Raw genomic sequence first — 19,508 nt, 5'->3', positions numbered from 1 at the left:
GCTCTCCTTCTGCTGAACCTGCCGGCAACCCAAAACACTGGTGGGCTTCACTATTAAAAAGTGCTAGGTTTTTTCTGTGAAAATCTTCGACTTCAAAGCAAAAGTAAACTGAAGGATAGTCAAAGACGGAGAACAGTTTTCTGGACGGCTACCCTCTGGCTTCTCCTCCTGGCACACTTGGTGGATAGGTCTCTATCTTTCGGCATGTAGGGAAAGACCAACCCATCGAGCGTAGACCGGCTGGAAAAAGGGAACTGTCCGGTGGGCTTTTCTCCACATATTCAACTCTTACAATCTTACAAAGTATGATTACTCTGGTACTCTGGGAAGTCACAGCGTTTCACACGGTTATTGCAGCAGGAATCTTCTGACGGGTTCCCTTTAATCTCATTCATAACGAGATCAAGGAAGAGCAACCCACTAACCGTCATAACCGTGGACTGAACTTTCCCCTGAAAATCTGCTGACATCTAGTATACCAATTGCCGATACCTAAAAAATAAAACGCACACGTTGTCGGTATAGTACTTTAAAACCATGACCACAACGAAACCACATGTATATCTTCAGGATCACGCTTGCGCCCCGTTGAAAGTATATATATTTTAATGCCTTGAATATCAGGCAAGTAAACTGACACATATACATAATAGTTTCTTAGGTTGAACAGGTCACCAGCATTAGGTCTTAATGCATCTTAGACTCTAATCGCACCACTGAAAAATCTCTTAATGTATACCCTGAAGACACAGTCCTGACATATGCAGAAAACACAATGTAGGTTTTTACGTTTACATTATATAAACTTAAATTCTTAAAATGTAATTTCATCATCAGAAAGATCAGCAGGGACAATTTTAAAACCATAATGTTATAACATATTAGGATGGCTTATAGAAAGCTGAAAATAAAACATTCACATTGATTTCATCAGCAATGTCACAAGTTCCCAGTTTCTGAAAATGTAGTTGTACCCCAGCGGATAAACTATATTTCCCAGCACACAATACAAGAGTTCCACTCTATTTTACTACACAATTTCTAAAGTCATTTTCTGCACCTGCTGTAACGCATTTGTAAAAGTAAAGCTTCAAATATGACATAAGTAAAAAGGAGTAAAAAGGTTCAGAAGAGAAATAACAAATGGATAAATTAAAAAATAAACAGGCTAAGCATGCCACAACAAATCTCACCTTGTCAAAAAAGTTGGTATCACACAAACATTTTCTGAAGAGTTTGATGTCCGACTCCAGAGAGCATCCAGAAGTCTGACGCCGGGTTAATGTCAGCACGCCAGTGGACCAACAGAACCGTAAAAAAGAATCTTGATTGATTGCTGCCGTACAGAAGTCAAGTGGCGGAAGCTCCTGAAAACTGGAGGTAATGGAATTATATTAATAGACGTACACAAAGCCCCGGCCGCAATCATAAGTAGTCTTCCATTCTGCATCCAGTGTGCACAACAGCAGCTACAAGAGAGAATGGAGGCGGTCTGCGTGCCCGCTCCGGTGAATGTGCTCTGATCTCGTCTAATCGGATAAACACTGCTCATTATCCTCGGGTAATGCAATTGGGATTAGACGGCACTACCTCCATGGCTCGCTGTGTACAGGATCACTCCTACTGACTGGAAGGCAGCAGATCTGTATGACTGGGACTGGTAAGAACAGACAGCGCCTCGAGGGAGCTCTGCATTGTTTAAGAAGTTATAAACAAGAACGGCTTTCATAACAAAATGTACAAGTAGTCACGGACATGCTCGAGTCATGCTAATGGCAACATCCCCGACAGGAACGACATAGGCTCTGCGGAAAGGAGCTTTACTAAACTTTCTGGCCTGAATGAAACGTGCTCTGCAGACCCGGCTACAAATACACAATAAATACAGAGATGTTTGGAAGCAAAACATAAAAGTCCTGGACAAAGTTTCACAAACAAAAACGTGCCGATTGCATCAACCGTCTAGGACGATCAGAGGTCTTTCTGCACTAGACAGGTTACATTGACGCTAGGGTCACACAGACTTTTATAAAAACATATCTATATTTAAGACAACAGCTATATATGGCTTTTAAAAATAAATTTTGTGCCCAAACACATTGGACTAAAGTTGGCTGAACCTACTAAAATCGGCCGACACAGGATGATTTTTTAGGAGGTGGTCACCTGACTCAACCGGATTGGCACATTGGAATTCCAATCAAGGACCCTTTCGTTCTCCAGAAGATAAGCTGCCACCAGAGGAATCTGGCCGAGGCTCTCTCTGAGAGCACAGGAATGTTTGGCCGAGCAGTCCTTGTCTGGGGGGAGTCCGTAGAGAAAGCTGTTCGGCAGACAACTATCTACCGTGCATGGGGGCCTTTAGAAATGATTAAGGGCTTAGGCTTTTTGAACATTTGCATTCTTTATTTCCGTTGTTCTGCTCAGTCATAAAAGCATAACTAAGAAAACGACGGCTCAGTCTTATGACCGACACCAGTGGCACCTGACAAGCTCCAATGACCAAACTATGGTCAATTAGGTTTCTGTCCTCATGTCCGCCATGGATGCTGTAGTATTTTGTTTGCTTTATTGGTCATCTGGATCTGTGACAGCCTCTAATGTGAATGTGAGCAGAGCCTTACAGAAATATATATAGGACTGCAAAACATTTCTCCACCGGACCTAACCAGTCAACAAGCGAGTTTTCATGGTGATGAACCTCATTAAGATTAATAAAGGACAGAACCATTGCCTGTAATATAGCCTTACCGGCATGCAGGAGACATGATGTCATTACATAACTGTAGCCCGTGGAAGATTACGGGACAGCATATGAAAATGTGCACGTCCCACACACGGCAGATGGACATTTTACGGCCTGACTTACATTGGCGCTCCATGGCCAAGTCTGGGGATAGGGGCAAAATGACAGCATTACCGGGAAGTACAAACACACCTATCATGGATCTTAGGAAATCAAGGTCCATGGCAGATGAGTGAGCAGGGCTTAGTGGGGAGCCATAAGACATTCTGTCTGATTCAAGCAGTAACAAGGTTATTTCATGATGAATGATTCCTCCAAGGAACCTCCACTATGGGATGCAGTCAAGTGAAAGCAGTGAATTATAATGATCTAAGGTTCTACAATTCTCCTTGTGGAGAGTGACATGCCTGACATGCCAGTGTAAGGAGGCTTAAAAGCCATGCAACCCTCCTCAGGGAATATAAATATGCATATTCCTCTCTTAAGAGGCAATTCCCATATTTAATTTTTGTGAACATTTATTCTTTTACAAACAATAAAGAATAAATCATACTCCAGAGATTTATTCTGCATTCGTTACATGCCAATATTTAATTTCAGGTACAACAGGCATCCTAAAAATCAGGATGCTGTATGCCATCATGCATGAGTGTAGCAGCAATTTCAAGGATTTTACAAAATGGTCCCCTTGAATAGAGAACATTAAAAAAATAAGTAAATTACCCGTTGAATCCGCTGGCACTCCAGCACTAGTCCTACAATCATGATATTCCGTCCTTTAGTCACCTGACCTCTACAGCCAATCACTGGCAACTGCTGTGACTTTTTGATGTATGGCACATGGCCGATGAGGGCAGTCATTGGCCCTAGTAAAGTTATGCAGCAGCCATTTAATAAAAGGACAATAATGTGGAAACTTCTCTTTAAGCTGCTCATAAAGAGTGTCCCGAGTAGAGGGGGCTCTACTATGAATTAAATGCACTAGGATATATGACTGCCAACCAGACATCGACATCGGATTCTCAGGTCACTCGCATTAAGTCTATGGACAAGGACGGACACCGGCCTATTCTCAAGAATAGAAACCTTGCCAAAGGCTCGGTGAAGCTACTCACGTCTTCAAAAGTTGACCCAACTCGGTGTGACCGTGACGTGCAGCAACCTCTACAGGGGTCTCCCCTTCTTTATTCACACGACTTAACGCAGAAGATCCACCGGGAAGACGCAGGAGGTAATGCGACAGCTCTATTAACCCCCACCTCGCCGTTAGATGTAGCAGGGTTTCATGGCACAGGCTGTCTGCAAAACAAACACAGATATATACATATATACTCTCATTGTATACAAAACAAGCAGTTAAAGGGGTAGTCCACTACTAAATACCTTATTTACAATGGCCATAGAGTGCTACGTATAATAAAAAATAAAATCCACACTTACCCCCCAGATTGGCATTACTATTCTGTCCTCAGCCCTGTGTCCCTCGCGTGATCTGATGCAAACTTCACGGTTTTTTTTTTGTTTGTTTGTTTTTTTACTTCATTCAACACCCTGAGGCCATTAATAAGAGGCTGGCCTTTAGTGGGAAACCCTTTTAACTCACATTTCACTTACAAAACAGGACCAGATATAACTCTAGACCTTGTGACAATGGCTGAACACAAGTTTTGAGAGTGCAGCCCTGGGACTTCTCAGGACGCATCAGGAACCCATAATTCTCCACAGATGGGAGACTGTCTGCATCTTCAGCTACTGTACAAGCTTCTGACTGTGGCTTCTAAGGGGTTAACTGACCCTTTCCCGTTCACTATTACCCCTGAATGGCAGCGGATAGTTACAGACAACTTCTGTGGAAAATGCTGGAGGCCGAGCTGCTGGACCCACGCCAACAGTCACACATCTACAGCTCTTGTGAAAGAAGGGATTTCACACATCTTTTTTCTGTTTTTGTTTTTTTGCAATAAAAGGGCTAAGTACTAGTTGTGAGTCAGTAGAAAAAATATAAAAAAAAATGCTCCACAGTGTTTCTTAGGGAATTTATTTTATATATATTTTTGAGGGATCCTGGCATTGCTCTAGGTGTTGCTCAGGTCCTATTAAAGTGAGTAGGAGCTTCGGTTCAGCATCCGGGAAAGACAACTACAAAGTGATTGGAGCTGGGCTGTCCTGGCACCGCTGGAGCCAATCACAGCTGATCGGTGAGGGTGGCGAGTGTTGGACCGCCACCGATCAGATGCTGAGGCCCTGTCCTCGGGAAAGATAATCAATCGGCTGGTCTTGAAGAACAAGACATACAATTAGATTACACACAGATGACGTTGCGCCAACTATGACTAAATCAAAAGCCAAGTCGGGGGTCACTGTAAGGTAGAGTAAGAAGTTCGCAGGCCTCCTATCTATCCGCTAGGTACCATTGACCTGGACACTGGCCCGGACTCCCACGAATCGATCCCCTCATCTCTACCCGATACAATTTCCTATATTATCTTTGCAATGGATCCATTAAAAGCAGAAATCACACATATGTTACCGGAATCATTTTTTGTACACCCCATTGAAATCTATCAGCAAATATCATTTTAAATATGAATGAAGCCAACACCTACTTAGAATTCTTCCCCTTTTTCCATACACACTGTCAGTCCGCACCACAATGATTGGCAATAATGCGCGTGCTTACCGAAAAACACACAGACCCAAAATACATTCATGTGACCTTAGCTTAAGGACACTATACACATTAGTCTGATGTATGCGGCTGCTCAAACGATCATTTAACGAACAATCACAATGATGAGACCACCATACACTATTTAGCCCATGCCGCCCATTGTAGCTGTTCAACGACACCGGGCGCAAATGAACGATCTTTCTGGAAATAATCTTACAACAAAAGATTGATGATAGATGAACGATTTTTCTTTTAATGTGACTCTTTTGTCCAACTTTGTGCCAAAAAAAAAGAAAGAAAATCAAACCGGGCCAATTTATTTTTAAACAATGGGGGTCTGTCAGCTAGAAGGACCGTTCGTTCTTAAAGGGAATCTGTCAGCAGGTTTTTGCTATGTAATCTGCGGGCAGCATGAGATAGGGGCTGAGACACAGATTTCAGGGATGTGTCACTTAATAGGCTGTGTGCTGCTGTTTCCATACAATCGTACATCAGAAGGACATTATCAATGCCCAGACTAGATCCCTATATGCCAAGTACTCCAACCATGCCGCCCCTTCTTCTGATTAGCAGCTTACTGTCAATATACAATGTACACAGAGAGCCGTGGTGTTGGCGGAATTAGCTTTGAGTTCTGCTACATTTAAAAACTCTGATTATGTCTCAACCGCTACACCCAGTAAACTATGTGACTGGAATAAGGGTCTCTGTCAGTACATTGTGCTGTTCTCAAATGAGGTAGCAAAAATCTGGTGTCTGATTCCCTTTAAGTTTTACATAATGTGCATTGCGATATATAAAATCTATTCACACTGTATGATTGTCACAAACAAGCTTTTTTAGGAACGCCCATATTACCGTAATCGTGCAGTCTAAGCAAAATGTTCATTCATCAGGTGAACTTATCTTTAGGTCAGTGTACGAGCAGCCGATAATAATTGCAGGCTATGCACAATGAACAATGCAGTAGAGAATGCTCTGTGCCCATCTGAGCCGGGGTCTGCCGCTATAAACAGACTATTTAGTGACAGAGGCAAACAGGCTGTGTCATGGTTAGTGCATTGGCACCAGGTCTGGAAAACAGACAATTACTTTGTAATGTAACTTTTACAAGTGCTACTGTAAAGATAAAGATAAGATATAGAGAGAGCAAAGAGACAAAGCTCATTATTTCAATGTTTTCTATGATATTCATACCTCTCACAAATTTATTAGCGTAGGAAAAGGTTTTCTATAAATAATAAAACTTGTCATATTACTCAGAGCCACAATTCTGACATAGGGATCACTTACATTCCCACATCACTGATAATCATGCCGGCAAAAAGGCTGCGATCACCCAACAAACAAGAAAAACACTCAAAGGTTACAATGGTCTTATGGTTTGCTTAAACTCATTGTTCTCAGCAGTGAGTCCTGTGTAAACATGTGCTGCCGAGAACAATAACAGTCTAAGTTATGCTGGACTAGCCTGTCCAAACAGACTAGCCAAAGGACGAGCGTTATCGGAGGCAAATCATGCAGTGTGAACTGGCCATTAGGGGCCCCTCTACGTGGGGGGGAAAAAAAGAAATAAAAATCAGTCAAAATAGCTTGTATAAGATTCTGATTTAAAGGGGTACTCCGGGGAGAAAAATCTGTATGGTCCCTGCCCTCAAACTATAAAGCTGTCCAGATCAGTTCTATTATCTTTAGAACACTTGTAATTCCATGTGACAGCCGCTGCTCCTCACTGCTCCCCCTCCAGTCTCGGACAATAAATGAAACATCAGTGTGCAGCTCCCTGTTGTAAGTAACAGCCAGAGTCAGAAGATGGGGTGTGGTGGGGTGTGGCCTAATCATGGCTTTTAGTAGCAACAGGCAGCCCCCTGATGTCCTTCACTGCAGCAAGAGGAGAGGGTGTGGCATGCTCCTGCGTTTTAGTGGCAGCAGCCAGTTGCCTGCCATCCTTCACTATAGCAAGAAATGAGGGGGTGTGGCCACATGCCTCTTCTTGGTCTAGCTGTTACTCACATTGGGAACTGCACTCTGCTGTGTGAGGTATTGTCCCAGATGTCGGGGGGGGAGCAGTGAGGAGCAGCTGTAGTCACACAGAATTACAAGTGTTCTGAAGATGACAACTGCACTGGGCAACTCATTGTTTATGAGGGCAGGGACAGTACAAAATTTGTTTATGTCCCCAGAGTAGCCCTTAATAACATTGCGTTTAAGCACTTGCTGATAGGTTTTTCTACAAATTACAGCTAGCCACTAAGGATTCCACCAACAGAACAACTAATCATGAGCTTGTTTAGCAGAGGAGATTGCCACAACCCAACACCTTTAAAGATTCAGATTCATTTCTTCTCTAATTTATAATCTCTATATCCACAGCACAAAACAGGGATCAGCAATTTGCAGCACAGCAGCTCTTGTGAAACTACAGCTCCCATCATGCCCTGCCTGCCAAAACCTGTCAGCCGGCTGTTTATATCGGGAGTTATAGTATTACTACAGCTGGAGTGCCGCAGGCTGCTGACGCCTGGTCTAGACAGACAGGGAAAGTGAAGAGTGGAAACAAATGAAGGAGAAATATAATGTGGTACAAATTATTTGTTTTGTTTTTTTGTAATACGTTGTTATAGGAATTAAATCTCTGAATAAATAATTGCGCTAGTAATACTCACATAAATTAAATGTCTCACTCTTAAAAAAATCAGTAATTAACCATATGAAAGATATAATTGGTCACTCTCCTTAAGGGTTACAAAGTGATTTCTGAACAGTTAAATCTCTCTCCACAATGAGACAATAGTACTGACTACTTTATTATCTAAGAGTGCATAACTAAAATAATAGCGCTAATGAAATCCACATGAATAAAATTACTCACTGCAAAAAATCAGTAAGTAACCATCTAAAAGGTGTAATAAATCACTCTCCTTGAGGATTATAAAAATGATATCCACAGAAATTAACCTCTCACTGCAATGAGACAATTATACTGTCCGTCCAAGTCACTGTTCATACCATACGCGGTGTTGCCAGTCTGGAGTTCAGCACATGGAGATGTTTCTCCTACTTTGCTTCTATGTTCTCGGGTAGTAGTGCGTTTCTCAATGCCAATGGTAGCGTTGATGATGAGAAGTCACAGGCAAAGGGTAGGTAAAATAGAAAGTAATCACCTCTGATGTGATCCAAAAATGGCGGGCGATGCCCCGGCCGGTAGCAATCGCCCTGTTCTCCGATGCTGTGCCGCCAGTCGAAAGCGGGACATGCGACGGGAGATGTGGTGGGAGCCGGCAAGGTGCAGGACCTTGCGTGACGTCACAGTCACGTCTATTTTACCTACCCTTTGCCTGTGACTTCTCATCATCAACGCTACCATTGGCATTGAGAAACGCACTACTACCCGAGCACATAGAAGCAAAGTAGGAGAAACATCAAGGAGAGTGATTTATTACACCTTTTAGATGGCTACGTACTGATTTTTTGCAGTGAGTAATTTTATTCATGTGGATATCATTAGCGCTATTATGTTAGTTGTACACTCTTAGATAATAAAGTGGTCAGTACTATTGTCTCATTGTGGAGAGAGATTTAACTGTTAGGAAATCACTTGGTAACCCTTAAAGAGAGAGACCAATTACATCTTTCATATGGTTAATTACTGATTTTTTAAGAGTAAGAAATGTGGGTATTACTAGCGCAATTATTTATTCATATATTTTAATTGTTTTATTATCCAGACAAGAAGGTGGTGTTGTCTGCTAATTTGCGGCTGTTATATCCCCTACGCAGCGCCACTGGTTGTAAAAAAAATTTCATTTAGGAATTAAATGTCATAACTCATAATGGCCGGGCAAATATATATCTTTGAGGGGTAAATCCAGCTCTATGGAAATGCTTTGTACCGGGAGAAAGAAGGGTCGTGTATACACAATTCAACATAGCCAAAAGGTTTTGTTCTCATTGAAGATCAGGCTGACTCCCCTTCCCACATGAGAGCCACAGACCCCGCAGCATTCTGCTGGTGTCTATTACCAGCTACACTCACTACAGTGCACTTTTCTGTTCCTTCTCAAATTTTCCAGAATGGTTGCTAATTTGCCATTTACCTACATTTGGCATTTGTGTTTTTTTTTGTTTTGTTTTTTTTTCCTGTTACAGAAGACACATTTATTGTGTCAAACATAACGTAACACCATTGATCCAACTCAAGACTTCTTTATATCAGTGATCAACTTGTGTACAAGGTTCCCATCCCTGTAACCCTTTTTATAGAACCCATGCGGAAACTCGGAATAATTCTTCTTAATTGAACAACTGTTTACCCCTCAGAAGAAAGCACAAATCCACAAGGAGGTGTATTGAGAATCTGAGAATGGTTTCAGGGCTCATCCTCAATCCCAGAGGGAACTTACAAGGAGCAAAGTGCAGCTGGCTTCATGTACTTTGGGAATCGTTTCTTGAGAACAGTTCCTGCCAGGCAGTGCGACAGAAGCTAACCTTTTGCTCTCTTCATTTGAATCAGATCAGATACTTACATGACCGCACATTATATTATATAGAGCAGCACGGTGGCTCAGTGGTTAGCACTGCAGCCCTGCAGCACTGGGGTCCCGGGTTCAAACCCCACCAAGGACATCTGCAAGGAGTTTGTATGTTCTGCCTGTGTTTCCTCCCACACTCCAAAGACATACTGATAGGGAATCTAGATTGTGAGCCCCATCGGGGACAGTGCCAATAATGTCTGTAAAGCGCTGTGGAATTAATGGCATTATAAATAAATACGGAGAAAAATAAGGTTTTCCCTTCAGGTGTCATTTATATTCTAGAATCTTGTTTTAATATTACAAATCCATTGAGGAAGAAAAGTATGAAGACGACTGAAGGCCTCTATGGACATCAGATAGCGAAAAACCAATCTTTCGTTTGGCCTACAGCTATCTTACATGGCTTCCCCATACACAGAACGATCGGCTCTGGGCTCTGATGTCATTCCTGTGTTCCCCATGACAGACCTGATGACAGACTCTCCTGGCAGCAGCTTATCTCCACGCCAAAAAAAGGATCGGATGCCCGAACTCAAAAGGTCAGACCCTTCCGGCCTTTAGAGTTGGAAGGCCCCCACATTCATTCAATGGTTGCCTGATCTCGCCGAAATTGGAGGGTTCAACTGATTTTTTTTTCTAATGCATATGGGGGCCTTACTGGTCTTAAAGTAGTGTTGCCCAGATCAGCATTAAAGTGTCGGAAAAATCCGGCACCGCAGCCCCCCATCCTCAAGTGACGCCACTGGTCTCTGCACGCCGGGTATCCTGACAACGTACACTGCTGCCGTCTCGTTACTGCTGACTTGTGCCGGCAACCGAGCGCGTGCTGTGCTTGTGCACCTCATGCAGAGAATAGTCCGGCACCTGAAACTAGTGTCATTCATGATGCTTCATATTGCGTGGAGAGCGCAGTCACTGCAGCCTCTACCCCCATAACACGGAGTATTCCAGCATAGAATCATAGAATGTTAGAGCTGGAAGGGACCTCCAGGGTCATCGTGTCCAACCCCCTGCTCAATGCAGGGTTCTCAAACAAAATGTCACAAAAAAGGATGTGGAAAATGAGAGAAATAAAGAAAAGTAGCTGCAGTGTAGTTAGGGAAGGACAGGGCACTTCTAATTCAAGAAGAATCGAAAATAGTGGAGATTATAACATTAAGTATATAGGAAATTAGGGTAAAAATTAATTTGGACTTCGGATAGCTCCATTAATTTACACCAGATCGGAAAATGATTTAAAAAAAAAAATGATAACTAAATAGCTAGGTTTTCACGAAATTTCCCTAAAAAATTATTTATTTTGCAATAGGGATTCATTAGAAATTTTGGTCTGATTGACTTCTCCCAAAGAATGTCAGGAAAAAGAGGAGTCGGGAATGCTTAACTTTCACATCCCATCCTTAGCAGCCGCTTACACCCTCTGCCTATTGAAGACACATGAAAACTAAGCTGGGGAGAGAATAAATGTGCAAGTATGGAGAGGACTACAAGTAAAGATGTGCGAGCACGAAGAGATAGCGGACTGCGGCTTCTGTCTTCAAAAAGAGACCGTGCCCATTTCAATAAGCTCCATTCCTCAAGTAGTCTGTCTACCAACACTGCAATTAACCCCTTAAAGATGCTCCTAGTTTGGCCTTCAAGACACGGCATTTTTTTTATCAACTCATACCAAGAGTTCTAACTTTTCTTTTTAACTGTCCATTAATATAGTTGTATGAAGGCTTGCGTTTTTGTGTGATGAAGTACATACAATTTATTGAACATGCGCTTGATGAGGAAAAAAGGAAACAAAAATCTTTTATATATACTATAGTGATACACACTTGGTCAAAATTGTTGGTACCCCTCTTTCAATGACAGAAAAACCCACAATGGTCACAGAAATAACTTGAATCTGACAAAAGTAATAATAAATAAAAAATCTATGAAAATGAACAAATGAAAGTCAGACATTGCTTTTCAATCGTGCTTCCAAAGAATTTAAAAAAAATAAATAAAACTCATGAAATAGGCCTGGACAGAAATGATAGTACCCTTAACTTAATATTTTGCTGCACAACCTTTTGAGGCAATCACTGCAAATCAAAGGATTCCTGTAACTGTCAATGAGACTTCTGCACCTCTGGACAGGTATTTTGGCCCACTCCTCAAGAAGAGCAAACTGCTCCAGTTGTCTCATGTTTGAAGGTTGCCTTTTCCAGAAGGCATGTTTCAGCTCTTTCCAAAGATGCTCAACAGGATTTAGTTCAGGGCTCATAGTAGGCCACTTGAGAATAGTCCAATGTTTTCCTCTTAGCCATTCTTGAGTGTTTTTAGCTGTGTGTTTTGGGTTATTATCCTGTTGCAAGACCTATGACCTGCGACTGAGACCAAGCTTTCTGACACTGGGCAGCACATTTCTCTCTAGAATCCCTTGATAGTCTTGAGATTTCATTGTACCCTGCACAGATTCTAGACACCCTGTGCCAGATGCAGCAAAGCAGCCCAAGAACATAACAGAGCCTCCTCCATGTTTCACAGTAGGGACAGTGTTCTTCTCTTGATATGCTTCATTTTTCCGTCTGTGAACATAGAGCTGATGTGCCTTGCCCAAAAGTTCTATTTTTGTCTCATCTGTCCATAGGACATTCTCCCAGAATCTTTGAGACTTGTACGCATGTAGTTTGGCAAATTCCAGTCAGGCATTTTTATGATTTTTTTCAACAATGGTGTCCTCCTTGGTCGTCTACCGTGAAGTCCACTTTGGCTCATACAACGACGAATGGTGTGATCTGACACTGATATTCCTTGAGCTTGAAGTTCAGTTTTTCTGGGCTCTTTTGTTATCATTCGTATTATCAGTCTCATTGATTTATCAATTTTTCTCCTGCGGCCACGTCCAGGGAGTTTGGTAACAGTCCCATGGAACTTAAATTTCTGAATGATATGTGAAACTGTAGTCATAGGAACATCAATCTGCTTGGAAATGGTCTTATATCTTTTACCTGTTTTAACATGTTTGTCTATAACTTTCTTTCTAATCTCCTGAGACAACTCTTTCCTTCGCTTCCTCTGGTCCATGTTGAGTGTGATATACACCATGTCACCAAACAGCACAGTGAGTATCTCTAGCCCTCTATACAGGCCCACTCACTGACTCCAAGATTGTAGACACCTCTGATGCTAATTAATGGACATACCTTGATTTAACATGTCCCTTTTGTCACATTATTTTCAGGGTACCATCATTTCTGTCCAGGCCTATTTCATGAGTTTTATTCTTTTAAAAATCTGTGGAAGTATTGTTGAAAGGCAATGTCTGTCTTTCATTAGTTCATTTTCATTGATTTTTGATTCATTATTACTTTTGTCAGATTCGAGTTATTTCTGTCACCATTATGGGTTTTTCTGTCATTAAATGAGGGATATCAACAATTTTGACCACCTGTGTAGAATATCATCAAAAAGTTCTTTAATACAAAAAGTGAAACTCATATAATATAGAGACATTACAAACAGAGTGATCTATTTCACGTGTTTATTTCTGTTAAATTAGAATAATTTACAAGAAACACCTGCAAAGGCTTCCTAAGCGTTTAAAAAGGTTCCTTAGTCTGTTTCAGTAGGCTCCACAATCATGGGGAAGACTGCTGACTTGACAGATGTCCAGAAGGCAGTCACTGACACTCCACAAGGAGGGTGAGCCACAAAAGGTCATTGCTAAAGAAGCTGACTGTTCACAGAGTGCTGTATCCAAGAATATTAACCCCTTAACCCCCAAGGGTGGTTTGCATGTTAAGACTGCAGAGACCTGTGTGTCGTAAGCAATGCCTTCCCGCCTCCCACCAATCCCCTAATAACAAAACACCGACAAGCATGGATGGGTTGAACAGGTCGGTCACAGTTTATTAATAAGCAGAGAGAGGCAAGTACAATTCGCAACGGTCTCATAGCTGGAAGTCCCGTCACTGACCGCTGGGCAAGGAAGCAGATGAGAGGTTACAAACCTTGCCCCCCTCTACACTACCGCTGTGACATAACAACAATATAACGTGAATAATAACTTTGCACAAAACAAATGCATATATTTTTTTTTTAAAATATAAATTTTAACCCCTTTACCCCCAAAGGTGGTTTGCACGTTCATGACCGGGCCAATTTTTATAATTCTGACCACTGTCCCTTTATGAGATAATAACTCTGAAACGCTTCCATGGATACCGGTGATTCTGACAATGTTTTCTCGTGACATATTGTACTTCATATTAGTAGTAAAATTTAACTCATATAACTTACGTTTATTTGTGAAAAAAACGGAAATTTAGCGAAAATTTTGAAAATTTCGCAATTTACCAACTTTGAAATTTTATGCCTTAAAACACAGAGATACGGCACACAAAAAACTTAAGTAACATTTCCCACATGTAAACATCAGCACAATTTTGGAACCAAAATTTTTTTTGTTAGGAAGTTATAAGGGTTAAAAGTTGACCAGCAATTTCTCATTTTTACAACACCAATTTATTTTTACGGACCACATCACATTTGAAGCCACTTTGAGGGGTCTATATGATAGAAAATATCCAAAAGTGACACCATTCTAAAAACTGCACCCCTCAGGGTACTCAAAACCACATTCAAGAAGTTTATTAACCCTTCAGGTGCTTCACAGGAATTTTTTGAATATTTAAAAAAAAAAAATGAACATTTAACTTTTTTTCCACAAAAAAAATATATCAGGTTCAATTTTTTTTTTAGTTTACCAAAGGGTAACAGGAGAAGTTGGACTGGAAAAGTTATTGTGCAATTTGTCCTCAGTACGCTGATACCTGATATGTGGGGGGGGACCACTGTTTCAGCGCATGGCAGAGCTCAGAAGGGAAGGAGCGCCGTTTGACTTTTTCAATGCAAAATTGGCTGGAATTCAGATCGGACGCCCCTGATGTACCTAAACAGTGGAAACCCCCCACAAGTGACCCCATTTTGGCAAATAGACCCCCCAAGGAACTTATCTAGATATGTGGTGAGAACTTTGAACACACAAGGGCTTCACAGAAGTTTATAACGTACAGCAGTACAATTAAAAAATGTTATTTTTTCCACAAAAATGATCTTTTCACCCCCAATTTTTATTTTCACAAGGGTAACAGGACCCTAAAAGTTATTGTGCAATTTGTCCTGAGTACGCTGATACCCAATATGTGGGTGTAAACAACTATTTGGACGCATGGCAGAGCTCGGAAGGGAAGCAGCGCCATTTAACTTTTTTGGCTGGAATGGAGATCGGACACCATGTCGCGTTTGGAAAGCCCCTGATGTACCTAAACAGTGGAATCCCCCCACAAGTAACCCCATTTTGAAAACTAGACCCCTAAGGAACTTATCTAGATGTGTGGTGAGCACTTTGAACTCCCCCAGTGCTTCACAGAAGTTTATAACGCCCGGGCATGAAAATAAAAAAAATCGTATTTTTTCCACAAACACAATCATTTAGTCCCCATTTTTTTATTTTCCCAAGGGTACCAGGAGAAAATGGACTCCAAAAGTTGTTGTCCAATTTGTCCTGAGTACCCTGATACCCCATATGTGGGAGAAAACTACTGTATGGGCACACGTCGGGGCTCGGAAGGGAAGTAGTGACGTTTTGGAATGCAGACTTTGATGAAATGCTCTGCGGGTGTCATGTTGCCTTTGGAGAGCCCCTGATGTACCTAAATAGTGGAAACCCCCACAAATGACACCATTTTGGAAACTAGACCCCCTAAGGAACTTATCTAGATGTGTGGTGAGCACTTTAAACCCCCAAGGGCTTCACAGAAGTTTATAACGCCCGGGCGTCAAAATAAAAAAATTTTTTTTCCCACAAAAATGATATTTTGCCCCCAATTTTTTATTTTCCTAAGGGCAACAGGAGAAATAGGACCCTAAAAGTTGTTTTGCAATTTGTCTTGAGTAGGCTGATACCCCATATGTGGGGGTAAAACACTGTTTGGGCGCATGGCAGAGCTTGAAAGGGAAGGAGCACCATTTGACTTTTTCAACGCAGAATTGGCTGGAATTGAGATCAGACACCATGTTGCATTTGGAGAGCACCTGATGTGCCCAAACAGTGGAAACCCCCCCAATTCTAACTCCAACCCTAACCCCAACACACCCCCTAACCCTAATCTCAGCCCTAACCCTAGCCCTAACCCTAATGGGAAAATGGAAATAAAATACATTTTTTTAATTTTATTATTTTTCCCTAACTAAGGGGGTGATAACGGGGGGTTTGATTTACGATATATGGCGGTTTTTATTTTTAGCAGCTTTCACACGCTAGAAGACGATTTTTATTGTAAAAATAGTTTATGCATCACCACATATTGAGAGCTATAATTTTTCCGTATTTTGACCCACTGAGTCATGTGAGGTCTTATTTTTTGCGGGACGAGTTGACGTTTTTATTGGTATCATGTTCGGGCACGTGACATTTTTTGATCGCTTTTTATTCCGATTTTTGGGACACAAAATTAACAAAAACCAGCATTTCAAGAATTTATTTTGGGGGGTGCGTTTACACCGTTCCACGTGTGGTAAAAATGATAAAGCAGTATTATTCTTCGGGTCAGTACGGTTACAGTGCTACCTCATTTATGCCTTTTTTTATGTTTTGGCGCTTTTATGCAATAAAAACAATTTTGCATAAAAAATTATTATTTTTGTGTCGCTTTATTCTGCGAGCTATAACTTTTTTATTTTTTCTCTGATGATGCTGTTTGGCGGCTCGTTTTTTGCGGGACAAGATGACGTTTTCAGCGCTACCATGGATATATGCGTCTTTTTGATCGCGCGTTATTGCACTTTTTGTTCGGCGGTATGATAATAAATCTTTTTTTGCTTTTTTTTTTATTTTTATTTTTTAAGGGGTTCGCTAAAGGGGTTAACTAATGGGACAGTTTTATAGGGCAGGTCGTTACGGACGCGGCGATACCAAATATGTATACTTTTATTGTTTGGTTTTTTTTATTTCCAAAAAATGAATTTATTAGGGAATATTTTTTTTTTTTTTATTTATTTAGCGATTTTTTTTAAAATTATTTTTACACTTTTTTTTTTTTTTTTTTAACTTTATTAGGTTGTCCCAGGGGGGACATCACTGTCCTGTGACAGATCTCTGATCACATCACAGATCACTGTGACAGATCAGCGATCTGTCACAGGCAGTGTGCAGGTTTCCTCCTTGCCTGCGGTTTGCAGGCACTGAGGAAGCCAGCTCCCTGGCAGGCCCCCGAAGGTCCCCGTCACCATCTTGGATCCGGGAACCTGCAGGGAAAGAGTCCACCGCAGCAGCGCTGCACATTGCGCTGCTGTGGGGGGCTCAGGGAAGCAAGGAAGGAGCCCCCTCCCTGCCGATGCTTCCCTTTAACCCCCGGTACACCGCGATAGTGTTTGATCGCGGTGTGCAAGGGGTTAACGTGTCAGGGGCGGTCCGTGATAGCCCCTGACACATAGTGCCGGGTGTCAGCTGTGTTAATCAGCTGACACCCGGCCGCGATCAGCGGCGCTCACCACGTGGGCGCCTCTGATCGCGCTAGACGTACTATCCCGTCCATGGGCATAGGGGCCCGGGTCCCATGGACGGGATATTACGTCTGATGTCAGAAAGGGGTTAATCAACAGTCGCACCACACATCCGCGATCTATAACGGAGGGAGAGTGGGTCAAAAGCTTCTAGGGATTAGCCGGGGAGGAAGAGGAAGACTCCGGCCCTAGCACCTGAATTTAAGCCCTGAGAGTGTGGCTGGACGCCCCTTCCTCCTTCCCGTTGGTCAGTTGGGCGTCCTAATTATGGCATCACCTGGAGGGGGGGGGGGGGGGGGGGGAGTAGTGGGAGGGGAGGCACTGCACAGAGTTCCCTTCTAAATTAAGACCATGGGGGCTCTACAGTCAGATGCACGTTCCTTGTGCAGTACTGTGCCTGACAGACTGCAGAGACCTGTGTGTCGTAAGCAGTGCCTTCCCTCCTCCCACCAATCCCCTAATAACAAAACACCGACAAGCATGGATGGGTTAAACCGGTTGGTCACAGTTTATTAATAAGCAGATAGAGGCAAGTGCAATTCACAACGGTCTCAAAGCTGGAAGTCCCGTCACTGACCGCTGGGCAAGGAAGCAGATGAGAGGTTACGAACCTTGCCCCCCTCTACACTACCGCCACGGAGGATCATGTGTATGACCTACACAGGACTCCGACCCCCACACAACATCATTAAGGCCTGTTCAACCCCGTCCTGCAAATTAGTTAAAAATATATCTAGCCCGATATCTGTAAGGTGAACGCCGTCCGGTCTTAGGAATTGTGAGATGTATTTTTCCAGAATGTGGTGGTGAACCACGATGCCGTAGTTTTCTTTGACAAACTTTGCCATCTTCGTGTTTATCTTTCTCCTTGACTTGTCGATGGCTTTGTGGTCTTTCGCTCCATGCCATACCGCTTGTGGTATTATGTCGGACCACACCACCACCGTATCTGGTATAAAACAAACAAACCGCTCTATGCCCGTTTTCATTGTTGTGTAGAGCTCAGCAAAAGCTTCTAGGGATCAGCCGGGGAGGAAGAGTAAGACTCCGGCCCTAGCACCTGAATTTAACCCCTGAGGGTGTGGCTGGATGCCCCTTCCTCCTTCTTCCCGTTGGTCAGTTGGGCGTCCTAATTATGGCATGACCTGGGGTGGAGTAGTGGGAGGGGAGGCACTGCACAGAGTTCCCTTCTAAATTAAGACCATGGGGGCTCTACAGTCAGATGCACGTTCCTTATGCAGTACCGTGCCTGCCATGACCAGGACAATTTTTACAATTCTGACCACTATCCCTTTGTGAGGTAATAACTCTGGAACACTTCCATAAATCCTGGTGATTCTGACACGGTTTTGTTGTGACATATTGTACTTCATGTTAGTGGTAAAATTTCTTTGATATAACTTGTGTTTATTTTTAAAAAAAACGGAAATTTGGCGAAAATTTTGCAATTTTCCAACTTTGAATTTTCATGCCCTTAATTACGGTAATCACAGAGATATGGCACACAAAATACTTAAGTAACATTTCCCACATATGTACTTTACATCAGCACAATTTTGGAACCAAATTTTTTTTTGTTAGGAAGTTAGGCTGGTTTCACACTAGCTTTTTAAGCGCTGCGCTTCGTGCGCGTCCATGCGTATGCGTCCTGTGCCCCTATCTTTAACATGACGTGCGCATGGTCTAGCGTATGCACGCGTTCATATGCGTTTTCGTGCTTTTTTTGTAGTGTACGCCTAGGCGCACCGGTCGCAACCTGTTGCATTTTTGGTCAGTCCGACCTGTCTAAAAAAAAACGCATGCACACGCTTGCGCAAGGAATGCGCAAAAAAATCACATTACAGTCTATGGGAACGCAGGCGTGCGCATGGACATGCACACGCTTGCGTTTAAAATCGCATACGTTTTAAGAGTTAACATGACTAGAAATTGGTTAAAACACATGCGCCTAAAAAAAGCAAACACATACAAAACACATGGTGCGTTTTTTGTATGCGATTCTATTGCGCACGAA

General features: G+C 42.3%; 1 protein-coding gene across 3 annotated transcripts in view; it reads right to left on the bottom strand.

Annotated features, from left to right (window-relative positions):
• ARHGEF28 (Rho guanine nucleotide exchange factor 28) overlaps nt 1-19,508 on the bottom strand; it is a 305,341-nt gene that overhangs the window by 155,439 nt on the left and 130,394 nt on the right. For all 3 annotated transcript variants that reach the window (XM_073584069.1, XM_073584071.1, XM_073584070.1), the window contains exons 5-6: nt 3,862-4,045; nt 1,194-1,374 (exon numbers count right to left, since the gene is read on the bottom strand). In XM_073584069.1, the coding sequence (XP_073440170.1) occupies nt 1,194-1,374; nt 3,862-4,045 (365 nt within the window). The remainder of the gene's footprint in view (nt 1-1,193; nt 1,375-3,861; nt 4,046-19,508) is intronic.

Source organism: Dendrobates tinctorius, unplaced genomic scaffold (assembly GCF_039654945.1).
Source record: "Dendrobates tinctorius isolate UK_male_01 unplaced genomic scaffold, ASM3965494v1 ptg000083l, whole genome shotgun sequence".
Classification (NCBI taxonomy): domain Eukaryota; kingdom Metazoa; phylum Chordata; class Amphibia; order Anura; family Dendrobatidae; genus Dendrobates; species Dendrobates tinctorius.
The sequence above is the reverse complement of the archived record's forward strand: the minus strand, read 5'-3'. Positions and strand labels throughout refer to the sequence as shown.